Source organism: Littorina saxatilis, linkage group LG5 (assembly GCF_037325665.1).
Source record: "Littorina saxatilis isolate snail1 linkage group LG5, US_GU_Lsax_2.0, whole genome shotgun sequence".
NCBI lineage: Eukaryota > Metazoa > Mollusca > Gastropoda > Littorinimorpha > Littorinidae > Littorina > Littorina saxatilis.
The window spans coordinates 61,884,643-61,904,868 of record NC_090249.1 but is presented as its reverse complement, the minus strand read 5'-3'; the positions used below and the strand labels follow the sequence as shown (position 1 = coordinate 61,904,868).

The following is a 20,226-nucleotide window of genomic DNA, read 5'->3' as shown; positions in this document are numbered from 1 at the left end:
AGCCTACAGACGACGTCTGCGTAACAGCAAGAGACTGAGCGGCGAGCTGAGTCATCAGTTTGTGGCACGCCTTAATCTCTACCTGCGGCGCTGGGTGGAGATGGCCGAAAAGAACTGGACCGTCGACGACCTTGCCGACCTCATTGTCATGGAGCAACTGATGTCCAGCCTGCGACCTGAGGTGGTGACCTTTGTGCAGGAACACCAGCCTAAGACTACTCAGGAAGCAGCCGACTGGATCAGAGTACACGAGGACGCCCAGGCGATCTCCGGCAAATCTTCAGGCTCACGGCCAGGAAAATCGGGAAATTCGGGTTCTTCAGGACCCAAGGACGGGAAGGACGATCAGGGACACAAGGGATCGAGTTCCAGATCTGACATCCAGTGTTACTACTGCAACAAGCGGGGCCACGTGAAGAAGGACTGCCACAGGAGACAGGCTGACCAGAAGGGCGTTCACTTCGTTGGCAGCGAGGAGTTAAGGGACGTCACGAGCTCATGCACCATTCCACAACTCTGCGTTCCGTGCTCCAGGAAACATTTCCAGCCCCACTGCAACGTCTACGTTAACGGAGTGAAGGGCGAAGGTCTGCGGGACACAGGGGCAGACATGATAGTGGTTCGGGCGAGTCTAGTTCCAGCTATGGCCTACACAGGAGACAGCATCAGAGTGAGAATGGCCGAGGCATCTCACGCTTACGACTTGAACACGGCAGTGATCAAGGTCGTAACACCGTTGTTCACGGGGACCATTGTGGCCGTCGTCATGGACGATCCTCCATGCGACCTGCTCATCGGAAACCGGGTTCAGTTTGTGGACGGCGTCACCAGGGAGGTTCCCGTTTATCGGTCTCCCGACGTCATTTCAGTGCTCACGCGGGCACAGGCGGAGCGAGAGGACAAACCTCTCAAACCCCTACCTGCTGCACGAGCTGCCCTGGGGAACGTGACCCCCGCGCTTCTCGCGAAGGCTCAGGATTCTGACCCGACCTTAGCTACTCCTCGGGAGCACGCGAAGTCGGGGAAGGTGAAGCTGAGCGGGAAGCATGGGAGGTCAAGGTTCCTCAGGGACAAGAAGTTGCTCTACCGTGAGTTCAGCAACCAAGAAGGTACATTCAAACAGGTTGTCGTGCCTCGCGAGTTTCGCGAGGGTGTCATGGCAACGGCACACGACTCGATTCTGGGAGGTCATCTTGGTACCAAGAAGACCACGGATCGTGTCTGGCGCCACTTTTACTGGCCAGGCATCTGCACGGATGTCCGACGTTTCTGTGCGTCCTGCGATAAGTGCCAGAAGGTGGTTGCCAAAGGAAGGGTGAGGAAGGTCCCCTTAGAGAAGATGCCGCTCATCGACGAACCCTTTCGTCGGGTGGCAGTGGACATCATCGGGCCCATCTTGCCTGCGTCTGAGGACGGAAACAGATACATTTTGACCATGGTGGACTACGCTACTCGATACCCAGAGGCGATCCCTCTGAAATCGATTGAAGCCACGCGAGTAGCTGAGGCTCTGGTTACTATGTGGTCCCGGCTGGGAATTCCATCAGAGGTACTCACCGACAGAGGCACGCAGTTCACGGGAGGAGTGATGGCGGAGGCAGCACGACTGCTATCACTGGAGCAGCACAGCGTTACGCGCGAGGATTCGACCGCAAGGCACGGCCGCGCAGCTTCAAGATTGGAGAACGGGTGTTGCTACTTCTACCTGTCAAACACAACAAGCTACAACTGCAGTGGCAAGGACCTTTTGAGGTGACAGCGAAAGTGGGCCAGAACGACTACAGGATCGTCATGCACGGGAAAGCACGCCTGTACCATGCCAACCTGCTGCGCGCCTACATAGAGAGGACAGCCTACGGGGAGAAGAACAAAGACCAGAAGAACAAAGACAAGAAGACAGAGAAGGTTGCAGTCATCAGGGGTGAAACGAGGGGTTGCTCGTTCTTGAGGACGACCTTTCTGTCTGGAAACAGACCATCAACCTCTGCAATATCTTCAGGTTGCAAGGTTGGCAAACGCCAGACTTATGCGCTGGGCGTTGATCCTCCAACCGTACCAATTCACGGTACGCGTCATTCCAATGTTGGAGCTGACTTTCTCTCTCGGGCTGTAGAGGAGAACATGACTGTGAGCGAAACCGAGGTTTCGTCTTGAAGAGGGGAGGTGTGTCACGATCGGGTGACAGAGACCAAGAAAGTGTCACTCAGTGGAGTGCCTGTTCTTGGTCGGTTATGATAGAAAGCGCCTGTGCGTGATATTGGACACAGCAGAGTTTGCTGACAGTGCTCTACGAGCACGGATGTTTTGAAACGCACGAGCTTCACAGTGCGGGTTTCTGCTGTCATAGAGCTGACAGGTTTTTCGCTGACAGCGCACACGGGATTTTCAGGGATTGAGTTTCTCGTGTCTTTTTCTGCTTGGGGAGGCAAAATTGTGTATAGCTTGACTGGTTTGGTGACAAGGTCAGTCACGTGTATTTGGCTAGGTGGTCTGTCAGAGACTCAAGGACGGCACACTTGACACCCAGCGGCAGAAGAGGAAGGATCTAATACAGTTTCTAGAGTATGATGGTTTTTCACCGAGTATTATATTCGGCACTCTAGGGGAACTTCCACTAGTTTTTCCTTTCTCCCTGCCACGTATTTTGCTGAGGACAAGTCGTCAACATTCCTTCGTCGGCGATGGCTTTCGCATAAGGATTCGACAAGGGGTTCTGGAGGTTTTTGGTCACTGTTGACGAACAGAGGCTGTTCCAGGGAGGAGGCGGACTTTGCTTCCATTGAGAGTACAATCATAGGCTTTTGAGGTAATAAATCATTATTTAACGCTGTTGATGAGTCTGTGTTGTGGAATGAAATACTCTCTGTTGTTCTTTCCAGGTTAGCGCATAATTTACTCTCTGTGACGCTAAAATACTAATCTGTATATGGTTTTTGCAGATAGGGAGAGAAGGACGGAAAATGGCTGTTTTGTTGTTGTAAAAAGTCCATTTTGTGCAGGCCCACGTGCTCGATGAGATATTTAAAGATGACATGTTTTAAGGTGGTGGGTGAGGGGTAGCTGACATGTTTAGTGCACCGATGCTTTCTGTTTGCAGCCTTCGTTCGTTCGATCCGATTCGTTCGTTACATTCCTGTAACATCTGCACGGCTGACTCTGGCGGGAACTGTTGCACGTTGAAGCTACGCTAACCAGGAGACCGGCTAACCAGGAGACCGGCTAACCAGCGGACCGGCTAACCAGCGAACCGGCTAACCAGCGGACCGACTAACCAGCATACCGGCTAAGCAGCAGCAGCAGAGATAAAGCTAAGTGCACCATGTCGTACGCACCCCGTTGACCACCGTTGTCTTTTCGTATCTATGATTTCATTGGAGTAGTGACAACGTGGGGTGTGAGACACCTGCACGAACTAGAGCTTTTCGAACAGAACATTCTCATTTAACTATATTTACACGGGTTCAGCGTGTTCCTATAATTTTCTACATACTACTGGCATTTTGTCAGTGAACACTGGTTTTTTACGTGTTGAGAACGTAAAAGGAACATATTTTGAGTGAAGGCTCGAGGGAGGTGGAGAGTTTATACATAAACAGGCGTCTGAAACTTATACTTTTGTTGACTCTATTTAATTGTATGCCTGCGAGAGTGGATCGTGGTGTGGTTAGTTAATTAGTAGTAATTAACCGGTTCATAATCACCTTGAGTGATATATTGAAACGTGACACTATTGCTACGCTGAAAACATAATAGCGATTATATAGCTGTTATGACCTTGATTCGTTGTTCCAAACTTACAAAATGACAGTTTTTGCGTCGATGCGTTGATCTCAGGTTTTGATAGCAGACGAACTTCTTACGCACATCATGTTCGCGCAGACATGCACACCGCTACACGCTTTCTGACTTTGGAAGAAAAACTGACTCCAAGTGCATTCGATTTCACAACACAGTTGTTGAAACTGCGAGCTTTTTAAGTTGTCAGTGTATGCTGTTGTCGATAGAAACATCGCCACGTGGTACAGATGTGTAAACCGGAACCATGCGTCGGCCATTTTACTCAATATGCTTTTGGATATTGCGGAAAATGGCCGACTTCGGCAGCTACACGCTTTGTGACTTTGGAAGATAAACTGACTCCAAGTGCATTCGATTTCACAACACAGTTGTTGAAACAGCTTTTTAAGTTGTCAGTGTATGCTGTTTTCGATAGAAACATCGCCGCGTGGTACAGATGTGTAAACCGGAACCATGCGTCGGCCATTTTACTCAATATGCTTTTGGATATTGCGGAAAATGGCCGACTTTGGCAGCAATATGCTTTGATGATCGGGAGATACCATCCAATCACAGCCCTCGAATTCCCCCACGTGTTCATCAGAATAGCTATATATATATATAATATGTTCTCTGCTTTTGTTCTTTTTATGATGGTAACACAATACCCCCTCCCCCAGTCTCTCTGTCTATTATATCTCCCTATTACATCTCTGAGAGAGAGAGAGAGCGAACGAGAGAAAGAAAGAAAGAGAGAGAGAGGGGAGGGCAGAGACAGAAACAGAGACACAGAGAGACACAGAGAGAGAAAAAGATCGAGAGAGACAGAGACACAGAAAAGAGAAGCAGACAGAAAGAAAGTAGGCGAATGAATGAATTGCATGATTGGATTAGGCCAGCACAGGAAGCAGAAAGTCGCGCAGCTTTAGAGAGACAGACGCCATCTGTATATCAGGCTCACGGGGGCGAGAGGGCAGACTGATTTGCATGACAGTGATGACAGATGTAACCATATCTGTGGCGACATCTGAGGCAGACAAGATGATCTGACATCTGAACATATATCGTGTCTGCCTCATATTTGCATGCTAATCCCACTAGCCAATATGACAGACGCTGAAGGCGCTACGACTTTCATTGCCTAAAGATGACATCTGAAGGCGCTACGCCTTTCATTGCCCAAAGATGACATCTGAAGAAGGGAACGACAGCACGCGATGACGTGCACCATTCAGATAAGTCGTGCCGCCGGAACCTAAACCCTGGAATGGGAAACAAACGGCCCACTGCCTATCTAGTCTGATGTGAAACAAAAGGTACATAGAGAATACTACATGGCTTGCTGTGTCGTACCAGATTTACATGAGGTTTTTTTTTTTTTAAATATTGAACTGCGAGCGAAAGCGAGCTGTTCACTATTTGAAAAAGCAACGAGTGTAAATCTGGTACGAAACAGCAAGCCATGTAGTATTCTGTTTATCATATACATACTGTACTTACGTGTATTTTACTGAAAATGTCCTGAAGCCGAGGCAGCTAACTCGAAGACGCTTGTTTTGGAACCTCGATCTCTTCTAAAGCCTCGTGCAATCTATTACGTCAATGTAAAGAAACGTCACTCTGAAAGTGTGGCGTGACGTGTTAGTTCTAAAAATTCATCGAGGGTAATTAGCGAGCGCAATTTTTTTTCTATAATGACGTTTGTCTCGGTGACTTTGGCATCATAAGCAGTGTAAAAACAGGTCCTTGCCAGACTTGCTTGACATGACCTCATTTACATGATATACACACGTGTGATTTGAACGATTATTATCTCACGAGTGTCTCTCTCACGTATGTAGGATAAAATGCCTATCTAGCCTGATTGGAAACAAACGGCACACTGCCTATCTAGTCTGATGCGGCCGATGGCCATTTTACCATTACGTCGCCATAAAAGTCTTTTCTAAGATTCTTGTTTATTCTGTATGGACAAAGCGACGCATTACATTAAAAATCTATGTTTTCAAACGACAGCTGATTCTAGAAGAGCTTGATCTACATTGTATTTACAAATTCGAGTTTGTGACTCGCTTCTTTTGTGAAAGGAGCGTCGTCGTCATCAGCAAAGGTTTGGTCTGATGTCAATGTCCCTCCATTACTTATCACATCTTTTGCCACCTTTAACTTCTGATGTTAACCCCTATCATCATAGAAGACCATTAGAAAGAAGAGTCCCCATGTGCAAAACTGAATCATACCGTCGATCTTGTATACCATCTACTACTGTCCTGTGGAACACCTTGCCAGACAACATCAAAACAACTAACTCAATCAGCGATTTCAAACACTATTTATCTACTCCTGATTATAACGTACCTGCCTATTATTACTGTGGTAAAAGACTGGAAGAGATTCACCACTGCAGAATGCGCCTAAACATGAGTAATTTGAATTCTGACCTGTGTAAACGCCACTTACCGGGAAACCCACAGTGCGCTTGCGGCTACCTGAACGAAACAGCAGACTGCTGACCATTATTTGACACATTGTCCTTTGTACGTAGATGCTCGCCTGTCTACGATAAACGCACTTCCTGTAAATTACAGACATGTTGAAATATTGTTAAATGGTAGCGAAAACCTTTCTCTTTGCACCAACAAGCTTATTTTTGAAAGTGTCCAATCTTTATCCATTTTGTTTGTTTGTTTGTTTGCTTAAAGGCACAGTAAGCCTCCCGTAAACCATCACAGAGCTCCCCGAGCGTCTACATTTAGTACAAGCATACTTCCATTTGAACGCTCACCGAACGGGAACATCCTGGCTGCTTTCTGTCGAGCGTGAGAAATTTTCAAAGAACTTATTTTCGTGGACTTGGTCCTCAACAACAATGGCGCCTCGTTTTGGTGCTGGACGGCTGTTATGAATACCGGAATTCACGCCCGGACAGTAAGCCTCCCGTAAACCATCACATATACTGTCAGGCTTTTACACACAGTACAAACACCCTTCCATTTGAACGCTAACCAAACGGGAACATCCTAGGTGCCCTACGTAAAGAGCAAGCAATTTTTAAAGAATACATTTTGCAGATTGTCTCAAACACTTTTTGGACCCATCCTGAACTCAGGTCAAACATGAGTTACTTCCCTTCGGGTCTCATTCTATCGATGTAAACTGGCGATAGCCGTGAATCGATTATCAAAATGTTTTTGGACCGTGGTGCGTTTTTGCGCTAGACCTAACTTTTAAAATCTAAATGATGAATTGACAGCTTGTTACACAAACATTCTTTAATCATAAAATAAATCTTTTTTCATCAAGACAAGATCAGTACAATTCGAAGTTGTGAAAGTTTGAAAAAAGAAAAGCCCGGAAGCAGGGTCACGCAAGGGTCGTAGCAGACAACGGTTTATCAGTGCATATCGCCGTTCCTCTCAACAGTCAAAAGCCATCGCTAGAGTTCTTGTGAACCACAGCCGTTTGTTTCGTGCATAAAAACGTGCTATTGTAAATAAGCTCACATCGAGTCGCATTCAAATGACTAACTGACGACTACATTGTGAACAAGGGAAACTGGATCACACGGGTTCACGATGGCTCAGGGGTAAGATAAACCACGCAAAAATAAATTCTTTGAAAATTGTTCGCTCTTTACGGAGGGCACCAAGGATGTTCTCAATCGGTGAGTGTTTAAATGAAAGGGTGTTTGTACTGTGTGTAAAAGCCTGACCGTATCTGTGATGGTTTACGGGAGGCTTACTGTGCCTTTAACGCCCAGCCGACCACGAAGGGCCATATCAGGGCGGTGCTGCTTTGACATATAACGTGCGCCACACACAAGACAGAAGTCGCAGCACAGGCTTCATGTCTCATCCAGTCACATTATTCTGACACCGGACCAACCAGTCCTAGCACTAACCCCATAATGCCAGACGCCAGGCGGAGCAGCCACTAGATTGCCAATTTTAAAGTCTTAGGTATGACCCGGTCGGGGTTTGAACCCACGACCTCCCGATCACGGGGCGGACGCCTTACCACTAGGCCAACCGTGCCGGTTCGTCGTTTATCCATGAATCTGGTCGTTTTTACATTTAGTCAAGTTTTGACTAAATGTTTTAACGTAGAGGGGGGAATCGAGACGAGGGTCGTGGTGTATGTGCGTGCGTGTGTGTGTGTGTGTGTCTGTCTGTGTGTGTGTGTGTAGAGCGATTCAGACTAAACTACTGGACCGATCTTTATGAAATTTGACATGAGAGTTCCTGGGTATGAAATGCCCGAACGTTTTTTTCATTTTTTTGATAAATGTCTTTGATGACGTCATATCCGGCTTTTCGTGAAAGTTGAGGCGGCACTGTCACGCCCTCATTTTTCAACCAAATTGGTTGAAATTTTGGTCAAGTAGTCTTCGACGAAGCCCAGACTTCGGTATTGCATTTCAGCTTGGTGGCTTAAACATTAATTAATGACTTTGGTCATTAAAAATCTGAAAATTGTAAAAAAAAATAAAAATTTATAAAACGATCCAAATTTACGTTCATCTTATTATCCATCATTTTCTGATTCCAAAAACATATAAATATGTTATATTTGAATTAAAAACAAGCTCTGAAAATTAAATATATAAAAATTATTATCAAAATTAACTTGTCGAAATCAAATGTTTGGATTAAAAACACGCTCAGAAAGTTAAAACAAAGAGAGGTACAGAAAAGCGTGCTATCCTTCTTAGCGCAACTACTACCCCGCTCTTCTTGTCAATTTCACTGCCTTTGCCATGAGCGGTGGACTGACGATGCTACGAGTATACGGTCTTGCTGAAAAATGGCATTGCGTTCAGTTTCATTCTGTGAGTTCGACAGCTACTTGACTAAATGTTGTATTTTCGCCTTACGCGACTTGTTGTTGATTTGACTCAGTACCCATTTTCATGCCAACAACCCTTATTTTATATGCATTTTTTCAAATATATATTCAGCGAGCTATTGCTTATTTGCCACAGGATTATGATTTGTAATGTACAATGTATATCATTATATTTAGTCAAGTTTTGACTAAATATTTTAACATCGAGGGGGAATCGAAACGAGGGTCGTGGTGTATGTGCGTGCGTGTGTGCGTGCGTGTGTGTGTGTGTGTGTGTGTGTGTGTGTGTGTGTGTGTGTGTGTGTGTGTGTGTGTGTGTGTAGAGCGATTCAGACTTAACTACTGGACCGATCTTTATGAAATTTGACATGAGAGTTCCTGGGTATGAAATCCCCGAACGTTTTTTTCATTTTTTTTATAAATGTCTTTGATGACGTCATATCCGGCTTTTCGTGAAAGTTGAGGCGGCACTGTCACGCCCTCATTTTTCAACCAAATTGGTTCAAATTTTGGTCAAGTAATCTTCGACGAAGCCCGGGGTTCGGTATTGCATTTCAGCTTGGTGGCTTAAAAATTAATTAATGACTTTGGTCATTAAAAATCGGAAAATTGTAAAAAAAAAATAAAAAATTATAAAACGATCGAAATTTACGTTTATCTTATTCTCCATCATTTGCTGATTCCAAAAACATATAAATATGTTATATTCGGATTAAAAACAAGCTCTGAAAATTAAATATATAAAAATTATTATCAAAATTAAATTGTCCAAATCAATTTAAAGACACTTTCATCTTATTCCTTGTCGGTTCCTGATTCCAAAAACATATAGATATGATATGTTTGGATTAAAAACACGCTCAGAAAGTTAAAACAAAGAGAGGTACAGAAAAGCGTGCTATCCTTCTTAGCGCAACTACTACCCCGCTCTTCTTGTCAATTTCACTGCCTTTGCCATGAGCGGTGGCCTGACGATGCTACGAGTAAAATGGCATTGCGTTCAGTTTCATTCTGTGAGTTCGACAGCTACTTGACTAAATATTGTATTTTCGCCTTACGCGACTTGTTTTTTGTATGCGCTAACCACCTTCATCTTTTATATATGTACCTACCGTTCTTTCCCCCCACCTCCACCCTCCCCCTCCTGCTAGCTTTTTATATTTAGTCAAGTTTTGACTAAATATTTTAACATCGAGGGGGAATCGAAACGAGGGTCGTGGTGTATGTGCGTGTGTGTGTGTGTGTGTCTGTGTGTGTGTGTGTGTGTGTGTAGAGCGATTGAGACTAAACTACTGGACCGATCTTTATGAAATTTGACATGAGAGTTCCTGGGTATGAAATCCCCGAACGTTTTTTTCATTTTTTTTATAAATGTCTTTGATGACGTCATATCCGGCTTTTCGTGAAAGTTGAGGCGGCACTGTCACGCCCTCATTTTTCAACCAAATTGGTTGAAATTTTGGTCAAGTAATCTTCGACGAAGCCCGGACTTCGGTATTGCATTTCAGCTTGGTGGCTTAAAAATTAATTTATGACTTTGGTCATTAAAAATCTGAAAATTGTAAAAAAAAATAAAAATTTATAAAACGATCCAAATTTACGTTTATCTTATTCTCCATCATTTGCTGATTCAAAAAACATATAAATATGTTATATTCGGATTAAAAACAAGCTCTGAAAATTAAATATATAAAAATTATTATCAAAATTAAATTGTCGAAATCAATTTAAAAACACTTTCATCTTATTCCTTGTCGGTTCCTGATTCCAAAAACATATAGATATGATATGTTTGGATTAAAAACACGCTCAGAAAGTTAAAACAAAGAGAGGTACAGAAAAGCGTGCTATCCTTCTTAGCGCAACTACTACCCCGCTCTTCTTGTCAATTTCACTGCCTTTGCCATGAGCGGTGGACTGACGATGCTACGAGTATACGGTCTTGCTGAAAAATGGCATTGCCAGATTGCGTTCAGTTTCATTCTGTGAGTTCGACAGCTACTTGACTAAATATTGTATTTTCGCCTTACGCGACTTGTTCTTATTCTTTCTGATTTGCTTTAACTATGCTTTTCATCTAGATAGTTCCACAATTTTTTAGTAATGCTTGTCCGACATCATATTTGTGTTATTTTACTACTACGTAGGGCGCGTAATATAAGCGTTCGCTTGAGTTCGTGTCCCTATTGTTTATCGTTGTATTATTGTATCATGTTTGATTTAATAAAACATTGTTTAAACCAATGTCCCTCCCACCCCTAAAAATAAAGAAAGCTTACGTTTAATAGGGAGATTAAGTGTACAGTGTCAGTGGTAGTGCTAGTGGTTAACTTAAGGAAAATCTATGTATCATTACGCGTTCCGCTTACGGTAACGAAACCGACAACGACGTCTCGGCGAGTGCGTTTAGTTTCTCTTTCGTTAACGTAATGGTAGGGAAGACAACTGATGCATAATTCTAAAGAGTACCGTCCCATGTCTTGACTCTTCATTTGGAAAAAGAAGAAAAGTCTTACCCGTAGCAGACGACGCAGCAGAGACGACACAAAGAAAACCAACAACCACAGAACCGGTAAGTGCAATGTTGTTTGTATTGATACATCGTAATGTTTCTTATATATATATATAGGCCAAGATAATACGGGATGCAGCCCTGGGCAATCTGCAAAAGGCCCAGCCTTCCCATACCTGTCAACCTGTACGGTTTTCCCGTGTTGTGTACGGGATTTATCAAAATGTAGGTGTGTACGGCTTACACAGCCTAGCAGTACGGGCAAACCAAATTGTACCGGTAATTCATGTCAATGCTGTGATCTTGACAACAATTACCTTTCAAGATGCAAGTGACGATTAACACACATACTCAGGCATGTCAACTGAAACAAAGAGACACAGACACAGTAAGTGTAGTGCACGTTGTAGTGATCGACTGCTTGAATATGTAGGTCAGTGAAGTCTTTAAAATAGCCCACTTCCATGGCTTCAGTGACCTTCCCGGTTTCAGATATCTGCATGATCGCTGACAAGTTTTATTTTGAGTTAGATACATGGAGTCCTTTTGAAAATTAGAATGTGGAACAAACTTACTAGTCACTTGTTTCTCTTTTAATTCAATCTATGATTCAACCATCATTTGAGAATTTAACTCCAGAAATGATGAATTGAAAAGCAGTATGAGAGATTATGCAAATGATTACTAAAAATAGACCTGCAGACAGTGCCCATGCTATTTTCCAAATCTCCTTCCTTTTCACCAGAGTGAGCCGTTTTGAAATTAAGTTACCAATTGGAACTTACTGAAAACTGTTTTCTTATTTAAATTGAAGTTTTGAGTCAATAATTATTGATAATTTACATCAGGACAAGGGGGGCAACTGTGTTATTTTTGGTTTTGTCAGAAATTTTTCAAACATGGTTATTTTCCATCCTGTAGATGAAACTTGTTTAAAATCAAGTTCATCCATTAGAGCGATTCTGGGGGGTAAACAGGCCTGAAGCTGGTTTTTGTATTTTCAAAAAAAAAAGTTGGTGTGTAAGGGATTGTTACCTTGAATACAGTTTCTAGTCATATAAATACAGGTTGGCCTTGGAGGGGGTTGACAGGTCTGCCTTCCGGCAGTGGTGAAGGCAAGTCTCTCATTGACATAGTCTCTGCATATCCAGGCCAAAACTAAAGATAGTTGCAGCAGAGTTCCCACAACAAACAAGCATAAATGAAACATAGAATTAATGGTTGGACATATTTGTACTCCCAACTGTATTCAATAACCTTTTTTTTTTTTTTAGGTTTCCTGGTCAGCCCAGGCCCCAGTCCACTACTAAATTTGTTAGCTTTGACATTCATATGTGTGGCCCCTTCAGCTGAATTGATTATCACAATTGTTATGCATGTGACATTATTTATTTTAAATTGCAGATGAAGTACCGACGATAAGGCGAAAGAGAAGAGGAGGGGTGCTAGAAGAGTACCAAGCCTTTCGGCGACAAGCGGACGAGGACAGAGAAAGAAGAAGGAGCGACAGGGAGGAGAGAGAGTTCAGGAGGAGGGAAGCCGAAGCGGAGAGAGAGTTGAGGAGGGAGTAGCTGGATCTCCGCAGGCAAGAACTCGCGTTGCAGGCAAAGCGAGATGCCGCTTTTTTTTTTAAGTTACTTTTACAAAAAAAATGATTACCAGAAATCTTTCTTTGGGTGGGTGGGGGGTGGTCGTGATCAGTTTTATTTCACAAAATAAATTTTCAGCGTTTTTTCTTTAGTATAATTTTTAATTCTGTAGGGGTGGAATGTGGCGATTTTAACTTTTTTTGGTTTTTTTGTTACTCTGTTGTGTGTTATATTTTGATTCAGTAAAAATGTCGATTGCTAAGTTCACTTTTGTTTTCAAATCTTGTTCAAATTTTGTGTGTGAGTTTGTGTGATTAGAGATGAATTATTCCAAAAACGCAAGGAAAACAAGGTTGGCATTATCCTCCTACATTCGGTAATATTAGGCATGTATGAAGTCTAAAGTTCCGCAACATCTACAGTTTCATATATTTTAATTAAGCACAAGGTCACACGGAAAACCCATTCTTCTTTTTTATGCCAATGGTGACAAGACAACAAGCGACCCAAAACTACCTGTTAGCCGGCCGCACTGCTTGACCTCAGTACCAGAGCGACCGCAAGCAAAGCCCGACTTGATATGGTGATCTTTGATTACTTTTCCTTCACTTATCCAAACATTATTCTCTTCCTGAATTTTTATAAGCCAGACTCCATGGCAAACACCTAGCAATGACCAGGATCAGAAATACATCTCACTTTAGCCAAGTCTGAGTAGTCTGTTATTCTTCTTTCTTGATTGATTGCCTCCCTTTCACCATAAAATTCTCTGATTTCCAAATCTGAGATGCATGCATCAGTTTTACTGTTATATCTGCAATAAATTTAGTTTCTGTACATTTATCATTAATCATAATTATTCCAATAAATTGACTTGCACTAAAGCTAAGTTAGAGAGAGAATTTACTGACAACAATTAAATCAGATCTAGAGTGAGTTGTTTCAACATAAAAACAAGCATTATAATTGTACAAACACATAGACATGTATACACACTTTGGACTGAACTCTCACTCTGTAATACAATTTCAAACGTTGAATTTAATTACTATTTCTTCAAGCTTTGCCATGCAAAGGGCAATATTTTAACAAGTCTCAAATGTATGTTCTGTTACTCAAAATAATCCCTTTAACTTCAAGTACTATTAATTATAAATTATTTATAACACCTTATACACATATATATGTAGATAACCAATTCTAACTTCATATGACTATAATTTGATTTTCAATTTGTTTCACTTTCAAAGTCAAATAATCATACAGCAAATAGTACACAAACTCATTTCAATTCATGGACAGATCCAGTTATTAATATGTGGTTATTTAGGAATGTAATGGCACTAGAAATAAAATAATTAATGAAGATGTAAGGTCTAGCTCCAGGTGTGTTCAGCTACATTTGGTGGGCGTATCGAAATACGATCATGATAATCAGAGACGAGAGATGATGCATGCGTGTCTTCGTGTTTTCCAAGCCCTGAGACTTTCGCTGTGAACGTGGGATCTTTTTCGTGCGCAAGTGTGCACACGGGGGTGTTCGGACACCGAAGAGAGTCTGCACAAAGTTGACTCCGAGAAATAAATCTCTCGCCGAACGTGGGGATCGAACCAAACCAAACACTTTTAACCCCCCCCCCCCCCCCCCCCCCTTATAGAGGATGAGTGAGTGGTCAGCAGCAAATAAAGATGTACATTCCAACAGATCACTGAAAGTGACGCAAGGCTGCCCAAATGGCAGGTAAAATTAGTTATACACGTTAAAAATACACTCAAGCAAAATGTGTGAGTGTACGTGGGAGTTTCAGCCCATGAATGTAGAAGAAGAAGATTGGATCTTTTGTAAGGACGGGTCCTGAGGCAAATCCACACAGCCCAAATATTTGACAGTTCAGTGTCTTTGAAAAAGTTATAGTTGAAGAACAAGATTTTCAGTGAAGAGTGGAGAGTCCCATGTGACTGCCTGGCTGGTGATGATGGTTGTTTAGTGGCCGCTTGGTACCGAGGTATGGGCAGACAAGAAGACCCTCTGCCTGCAAACTACAAATTACAACACAGCAGTACCCATGTCAGAGATCCATGTGCACACCTACTAATGCATAATGAAGAATAGCATGTACTAAAGTAATTTGCGAAAGCAAGTACAGCTGTACAGGCTGATAAAGCAAAGTAGCACTAGCAGTTACTTCAAGAAAGTCACTGTCCTGCAAGATATGTCAAAAGCCGGTATATACCACACAAACAAATTATATTCGGTGTCAGTATGAGTGACCATCAGATATGTATTTATACACAAGTGACAAGAGCATACAATTTTACAAATGATCAATAAATGGAGGTCAGCTGGGTTCTTACCTGGCTTTATTTTTACGCAGGTTCACTTGATAATAGACATATGCTTGTTTGGAATCAGTAGCGAAATAAGAAACAGGCCGCAGCCAGTATGAAACGTTTAAAGCGCGCCCCAGTTGGGTGCTTCTTTTTTTGTGTGTCAATTTTACAGACGACAGAAATGTCTGAATGTGCAGCATCTATTTGGTTTAACCAAATTTAACTCAATAAAGTACCACTGAAAAAGTTGCTTTTGCATTTGACTGACTATTAGGGTTTAACGTCCTCTTAGACCAACTGGTCTATATTGGGACAGGTGTTGGTAATACGCTGAAAATATGGTGTGATACTTTGATTCGAACAAGCCCGCTGTGGCTGTCTTCTTCGACACACCAGCATTGGGTTTGTCTTGTCAAAGTATTGAAATACGATCATGATAATCAGAGATGAAAGATCATGCAAGCGTGTCTTCGTGTTTTCCAAGCCCTGAGACTTTTGCTGTGAACTTGGGATCTTTTTCGGGGGTGTTCGGACACCAAAGAGAGTCTGCACAAAGTTGAATCCGAGAAATAAATCTCTTACCGAACGTGGGGATCGAACCCACGCTGATAGCGACCAACTGGCTACAAAGCCAGCACGCTACCAACTTAGCTACGTCCCCGCCAATTGCATTTGACCAGATACTTGTAGTTGCAAACCGGGTTATCCACCATATTTTGAACTCCCACCAGGCGACCGGGCAGTAGATTTGGCCATCTCTAAGCAGTGAAATCATGTTAATAATTTAAAGCCTTCTACAGGGTCAATTTGTTTAGATGCTTGGCCATTTGGATGCCAAACACCATGTGACACAAGATCAATGCAATGAGCATTTCTTCTACTTGAGAGCTACACAGACAATTAGTAGAGATACTCCTCCAGTGTTGGTGGATTCAGTCCAAAGAACTGTGATGGCTCACTGCCATGTAGGCAAGTATGACAGTTGGACAACAAAACTCCAACCAGGTAGAGTTTCCCTACAGGGGACAAGAACAGCTTCAAATTTTTTTTGAAATCCAAAAATGCCCACAGCCCAACAATTTTTGAAAATTCCCATTCAACAGAGTTTCTCACCCTGCTCATTTCTGTGTTGAAGGCCTGTTGCTCTTCTGTGATCTGTCCACGGTACGGCCTCATCAAGTTAGGGGTCAAGGGGTAGGCTCGGTCCCCATACAGGTACATTTCATCTCCTGTTGGAGTGACCATGTGCTGCTGCATGTGTTCAAGAATGCCACTACCATTCAGCAAAGCTGCGTCATGTCGTCGACAAACCAAGGGCCCAAAAACATTTGCCACAAGGCCATTTGGTGTCACGACACACTGAAACTTTAGAGAGTGCACCCTCTTATGGCCATTGTACACTTCTTGTTGCAAATGGCCTGGGCGACACATTGATCGTATTGTGCCGTCAACCATCCCCCAACAAAACTCCAGAGGAGCCCCCTTGGCATGTATAGCTGCACAGTACCGTTCCAGTTGGGGCACTGTCAGCCATGGCTGATTGAGGTTTGTTAGTTTGTCAGAAAACTGATCATAGATGAAGTCGATACCTACCTTGAACAGCACACACAACTCCGGCTTGGGACGATGAAACATCTGCGAAACGTCAGCAAACCGGCATGGGTAAGCCAACCTCCGCAGACAGATGCAGAGCACCTCCAATCCTGAAAAAAATCATAAATTCAAATGAGCGAATGTGTGTGGAGAGGCATATTCTCATACAGTCTTCAAGTTCAAAATAATAACACTGCAAAAGTTTTCTCACGCGCCTTAAAATATCCAGCCCGACATGCTTATCATCAGTTTGATTTTCTATTTATCAGGTTTGACACAGTTACTGGCTATACTGCACACACAAAAACAGTTACCCGAAAAGAACAAAATAAAAATCTTTTTTTTTTTTAAGGGGGGGGGGGGGCGGACACCACGAAGACAAAATCAATAAAAACAATTATCATAAAAAAAAGTTAAAACAAATAAGTCCTTTGCACATCAAAAGTAACTTCCCTTGAACTTGGATTCACGTAACAATGGCGGCCACTTCGTCAACTTGTAAAAAAAATATTCATTTATTTTTTTAAACTAATATGAATAAATTATCAGTATCAACGCATCTTTATTTATCCTGTTACCATATTTTAAAAATAATTTCACTCAACTCCACAGACTAAGTCAGTAAGTGGCACAACCAATTCACTATTATTTCTCTATTGTCTAAATAGAGTACTGTGTCGACCAAAGGGGCTAAAGTTAGTCAGGTACATTTTGTGATTCAAGTTCAAAATACATAGTTCAAATTTGAGATTTTAAGCAATCCCAAAATAAATTATGCCCCAACTCAACGCTCCGCTTTAATCTTTTACGAAACCTGAAATAGTAAAAACAACTCACTGAATATTCACAGTAAATGCAAACTTCATGACTTTGCGAATCAAATCATGGAGGAGGATCATTAAACTATCATTCTGACTGAAATACAACTCAACTTCACAGCAACCAGGGTAAAAAAAATAAATCCTCACCACTGGCCTTGGTTCCTTGATTGTTCATTCCATTAGGCGCCTGCATAGTCCTCTGCATTCCCAGAAGGGCGCACAGTCTCCGAATCTCTTCCGCGCTGAAGCGAAATAAGTCCTCACATTCGATGGCTGTGAAGTGATCGAGGGCGAACTGACCCTCATAGGCCCTTCTTTCTGGCTGTTGAAATGTAGGTTAAACTTAGTGAAATCATGGATCACTTGTACACTTTATTCAATTAATTAGCCTGAAAATTCTGCTGAAGCTACTCAAATCAATACTGGGTAACAGAGGGAAAGTTAAACTCCAACATTTTAACTCGCCAGCTGGGCGAGTAACTTCAAGAAAGTCACTTTCTTTCTTTATTTGGTGTTTAACGTCGTTTTCAACCATTCAAGGTTATATCGCGACGGGGAAAGGGGGGAGACGGGATAGGGGAAAGGGGGGAGATGGGATAGAGCCACTTGTTAATTGTTTCTTGTTCACAAGAAAGTCACTAACCTGGCAGAAATTTCGCCGCCCCGATACATACCAGTTACCACAATTGATCTGCAGTAGCGTTAAAACCCTTTTGGTTGCATTTGACCAGAATTTTAATTGACCAGCCAGGTGAGTTGCGAGCCTGTTGTTACTAGCCAAGCGGATTGTTCACTCGCCCCTGCATAACAAATGACCCTTACACTAAGTTACAGGTTGAACTTGAAGCATGTTGGATAAATAGTTTCAACTGTGCATCTCAAAAAGCACCAGTTGACAGTATTCTGATATAAATACTGTGTATGTTTTAGAACACAGAAGTTTCCTTGTACTGAAGTAATTTGATCCTAGAAATAATAAAACTAGAACCAAGGTGCCTTGTGCTTAAAAGTCTGATAGAACCAGTAAGTGTAACATCCTTCTTGAAAGTACATGTATTGCTATCAAATTAAAATGACACAAGAACACAAACTGACAGTGACACAGACTCTGTGACAGAGAGTGGACTTAATAATAATATTCATGCTTTGATGAAACTAAAACTCTTGACTGCAGATTTGGTCATCAGTTTCCATTTGATTTTGATTCTTGAACAGTAAATAGTTAAAACTCTATGTTTATAAACCATTAAATGTAAGTAACAAAGTCACACGGAAACCAAATCTAGGTGTAAGTGTTAGATCTACCCAATATCACTATCAGTATCACTGTAGATTCAGACAAGATCACTATCATGACTATGAAATCTAACCAAAAAAACATTTAATTTTTTACATGAACAACATTTAAAACCTAACCATAACCAATCCAAAGTAACCTCACCGGCCATAACCAAAATATACGCCTGTTCCTGACAGTTAGATCTATATTTCAGCGGAACCTTTAATGCCTTTAGAAGCTAAGCTTTGACTTGTTTGCTAACCTGATCAAGCAGTGCGAAGACAACAAAATCATCTTCTGCGTCATCCTCGTCCCACGCCGCAAGCTCAAAAGTTGGTCCCTGGCATCCATGAAGATCGATCTTAAAACAAAACATAAACAGCGAGAGGATTGGAACATTTGCAACTTTTCACTGCATAACTCATCTTCCAGACAGTAAGCGAAATCGAAATCAAAAAGGGTGAATCGAAAAACTGAACACAAATCAAAAGCAGCCATTTTTTGTGTGTTTGAAATGTGAAAAAGCTTGCTCTGTTCAACGCTTAAATTACAGCATCAAACCAGGATTATATCACACATTAAACTGACATTTGTACCATTAAGTGGTTTAGGAACATACTAGTTATAAATAATCGTGTAAATAAACAAGCGTTCGCTCAGTTTTTACATACCTTTTGGGGCTCGTTATTTTCGTCGATTCAACCACAGCTCGTTAGCGGATCGAAGGAAGCATCCGTAAACTTTGACCCCTAACCTTTGAACTGCGCACACATCGCTGACGTCAACACATAAAAAAGTACTGATAACCACTAGCACTACCACTGGCACTGTACACTTAATCAGTCTAATACCTAGTTTATTTCGTTAAGCTATCGTTCTGCTTTCATACAACTATTCAAAGTACCTGAGTGTGTTTGTTATGGGCAGGTTTCACGGTCTTGAGACATTCTATACTGCACAATGTGCTCTGATTTCTAACTTGCTGAACCAATTTTCTCAGTGTTTTTTTTTTATATGCAATGCACAAATGTGTCATTTTGAATACAATTCTGAAAAAAAAATCGTTTGAGTTGTTTTGTTGGCATTTTATGCACATGTGTTTGGTAGCGATCGTGTGAATCCTGACAGACACCATTTCCTTCTGCATGACAGAAGCCAACCATTGATGTGAAAATTGAAACGAAAAGGCACTCAATTCACACTGAATGGTCATATTTGATAGCAGAGCTGCAATATCTAACCATACAAACAAAAACAAAAGCACAAATATGAATTTTGAATTACATATTTTGCACACAAAAAATCGAATCGAGAACTGGAAGCTGTCTGTCCGAAAAACTAAGTCTTCACAGATAAACCAAGTAAGCTTATTTTACCACAAGAAATGATAACATGATTTTATTTTGACATTGAAAACACACCTTTATAGTCTGTACTTCATAGGAAAGCATTTACAATGACCGAAATTTCGCGAAATTC

General features: G+C 42.0%; 2 protein-coding genes across 6 annotated transcripts in view; both read right to left on the bottom strand.

The window, feature by feature from the left end:
* LOC138967659 (inactive tyrosine-protein kinase transmembrane receptor ROR1-like) overlaps positions 1-20,226 on the bottom strand; it is a 515,394-nt gene that overhangs the window by 423,329 nt on the left and 71,839 nt on the right. The window lies entirely within an intron of this gene.
* On the bottom strand, positions 13,745-19,564 carry LOC138967657 (uncharacterized). 3 transcript variants are annotated; one of them, XR_011456011.1, is made up of 5 exons: positions 19,419-19,564; positions 19,010-19,108; positions 17,616-17,790; positions 16,648-16,757; positions 13,745-14,763 (listed from the first exon to the last, which is right to left on the bottom strand). XR_011456011.1 is itself a non-coding variant. In XM_070340293.1 (3 exons), the coding sequence occupies exons 1-3, from the start codon at positions 19,121-19,123 to the stop codon at positions 15,955-15,957; spliced, it is 1,092 nt and encodes a 363-aa protein (XP_070196394.1). In that variant the 5' UTR covers positions 19,124-19,557; the 3' UTR covers positions 13,745-15,954. The 3 variants fall into 3 exon arrangements, 1 of the variants encoding a protein (XP_070196394.1); XR_011456010.1 differs by having other exon boundaries at positions 13,745-16,757; XM_070340293.1 differs by having other exon boundaries at positions 13,745-16,757; positions 19,010-19,557.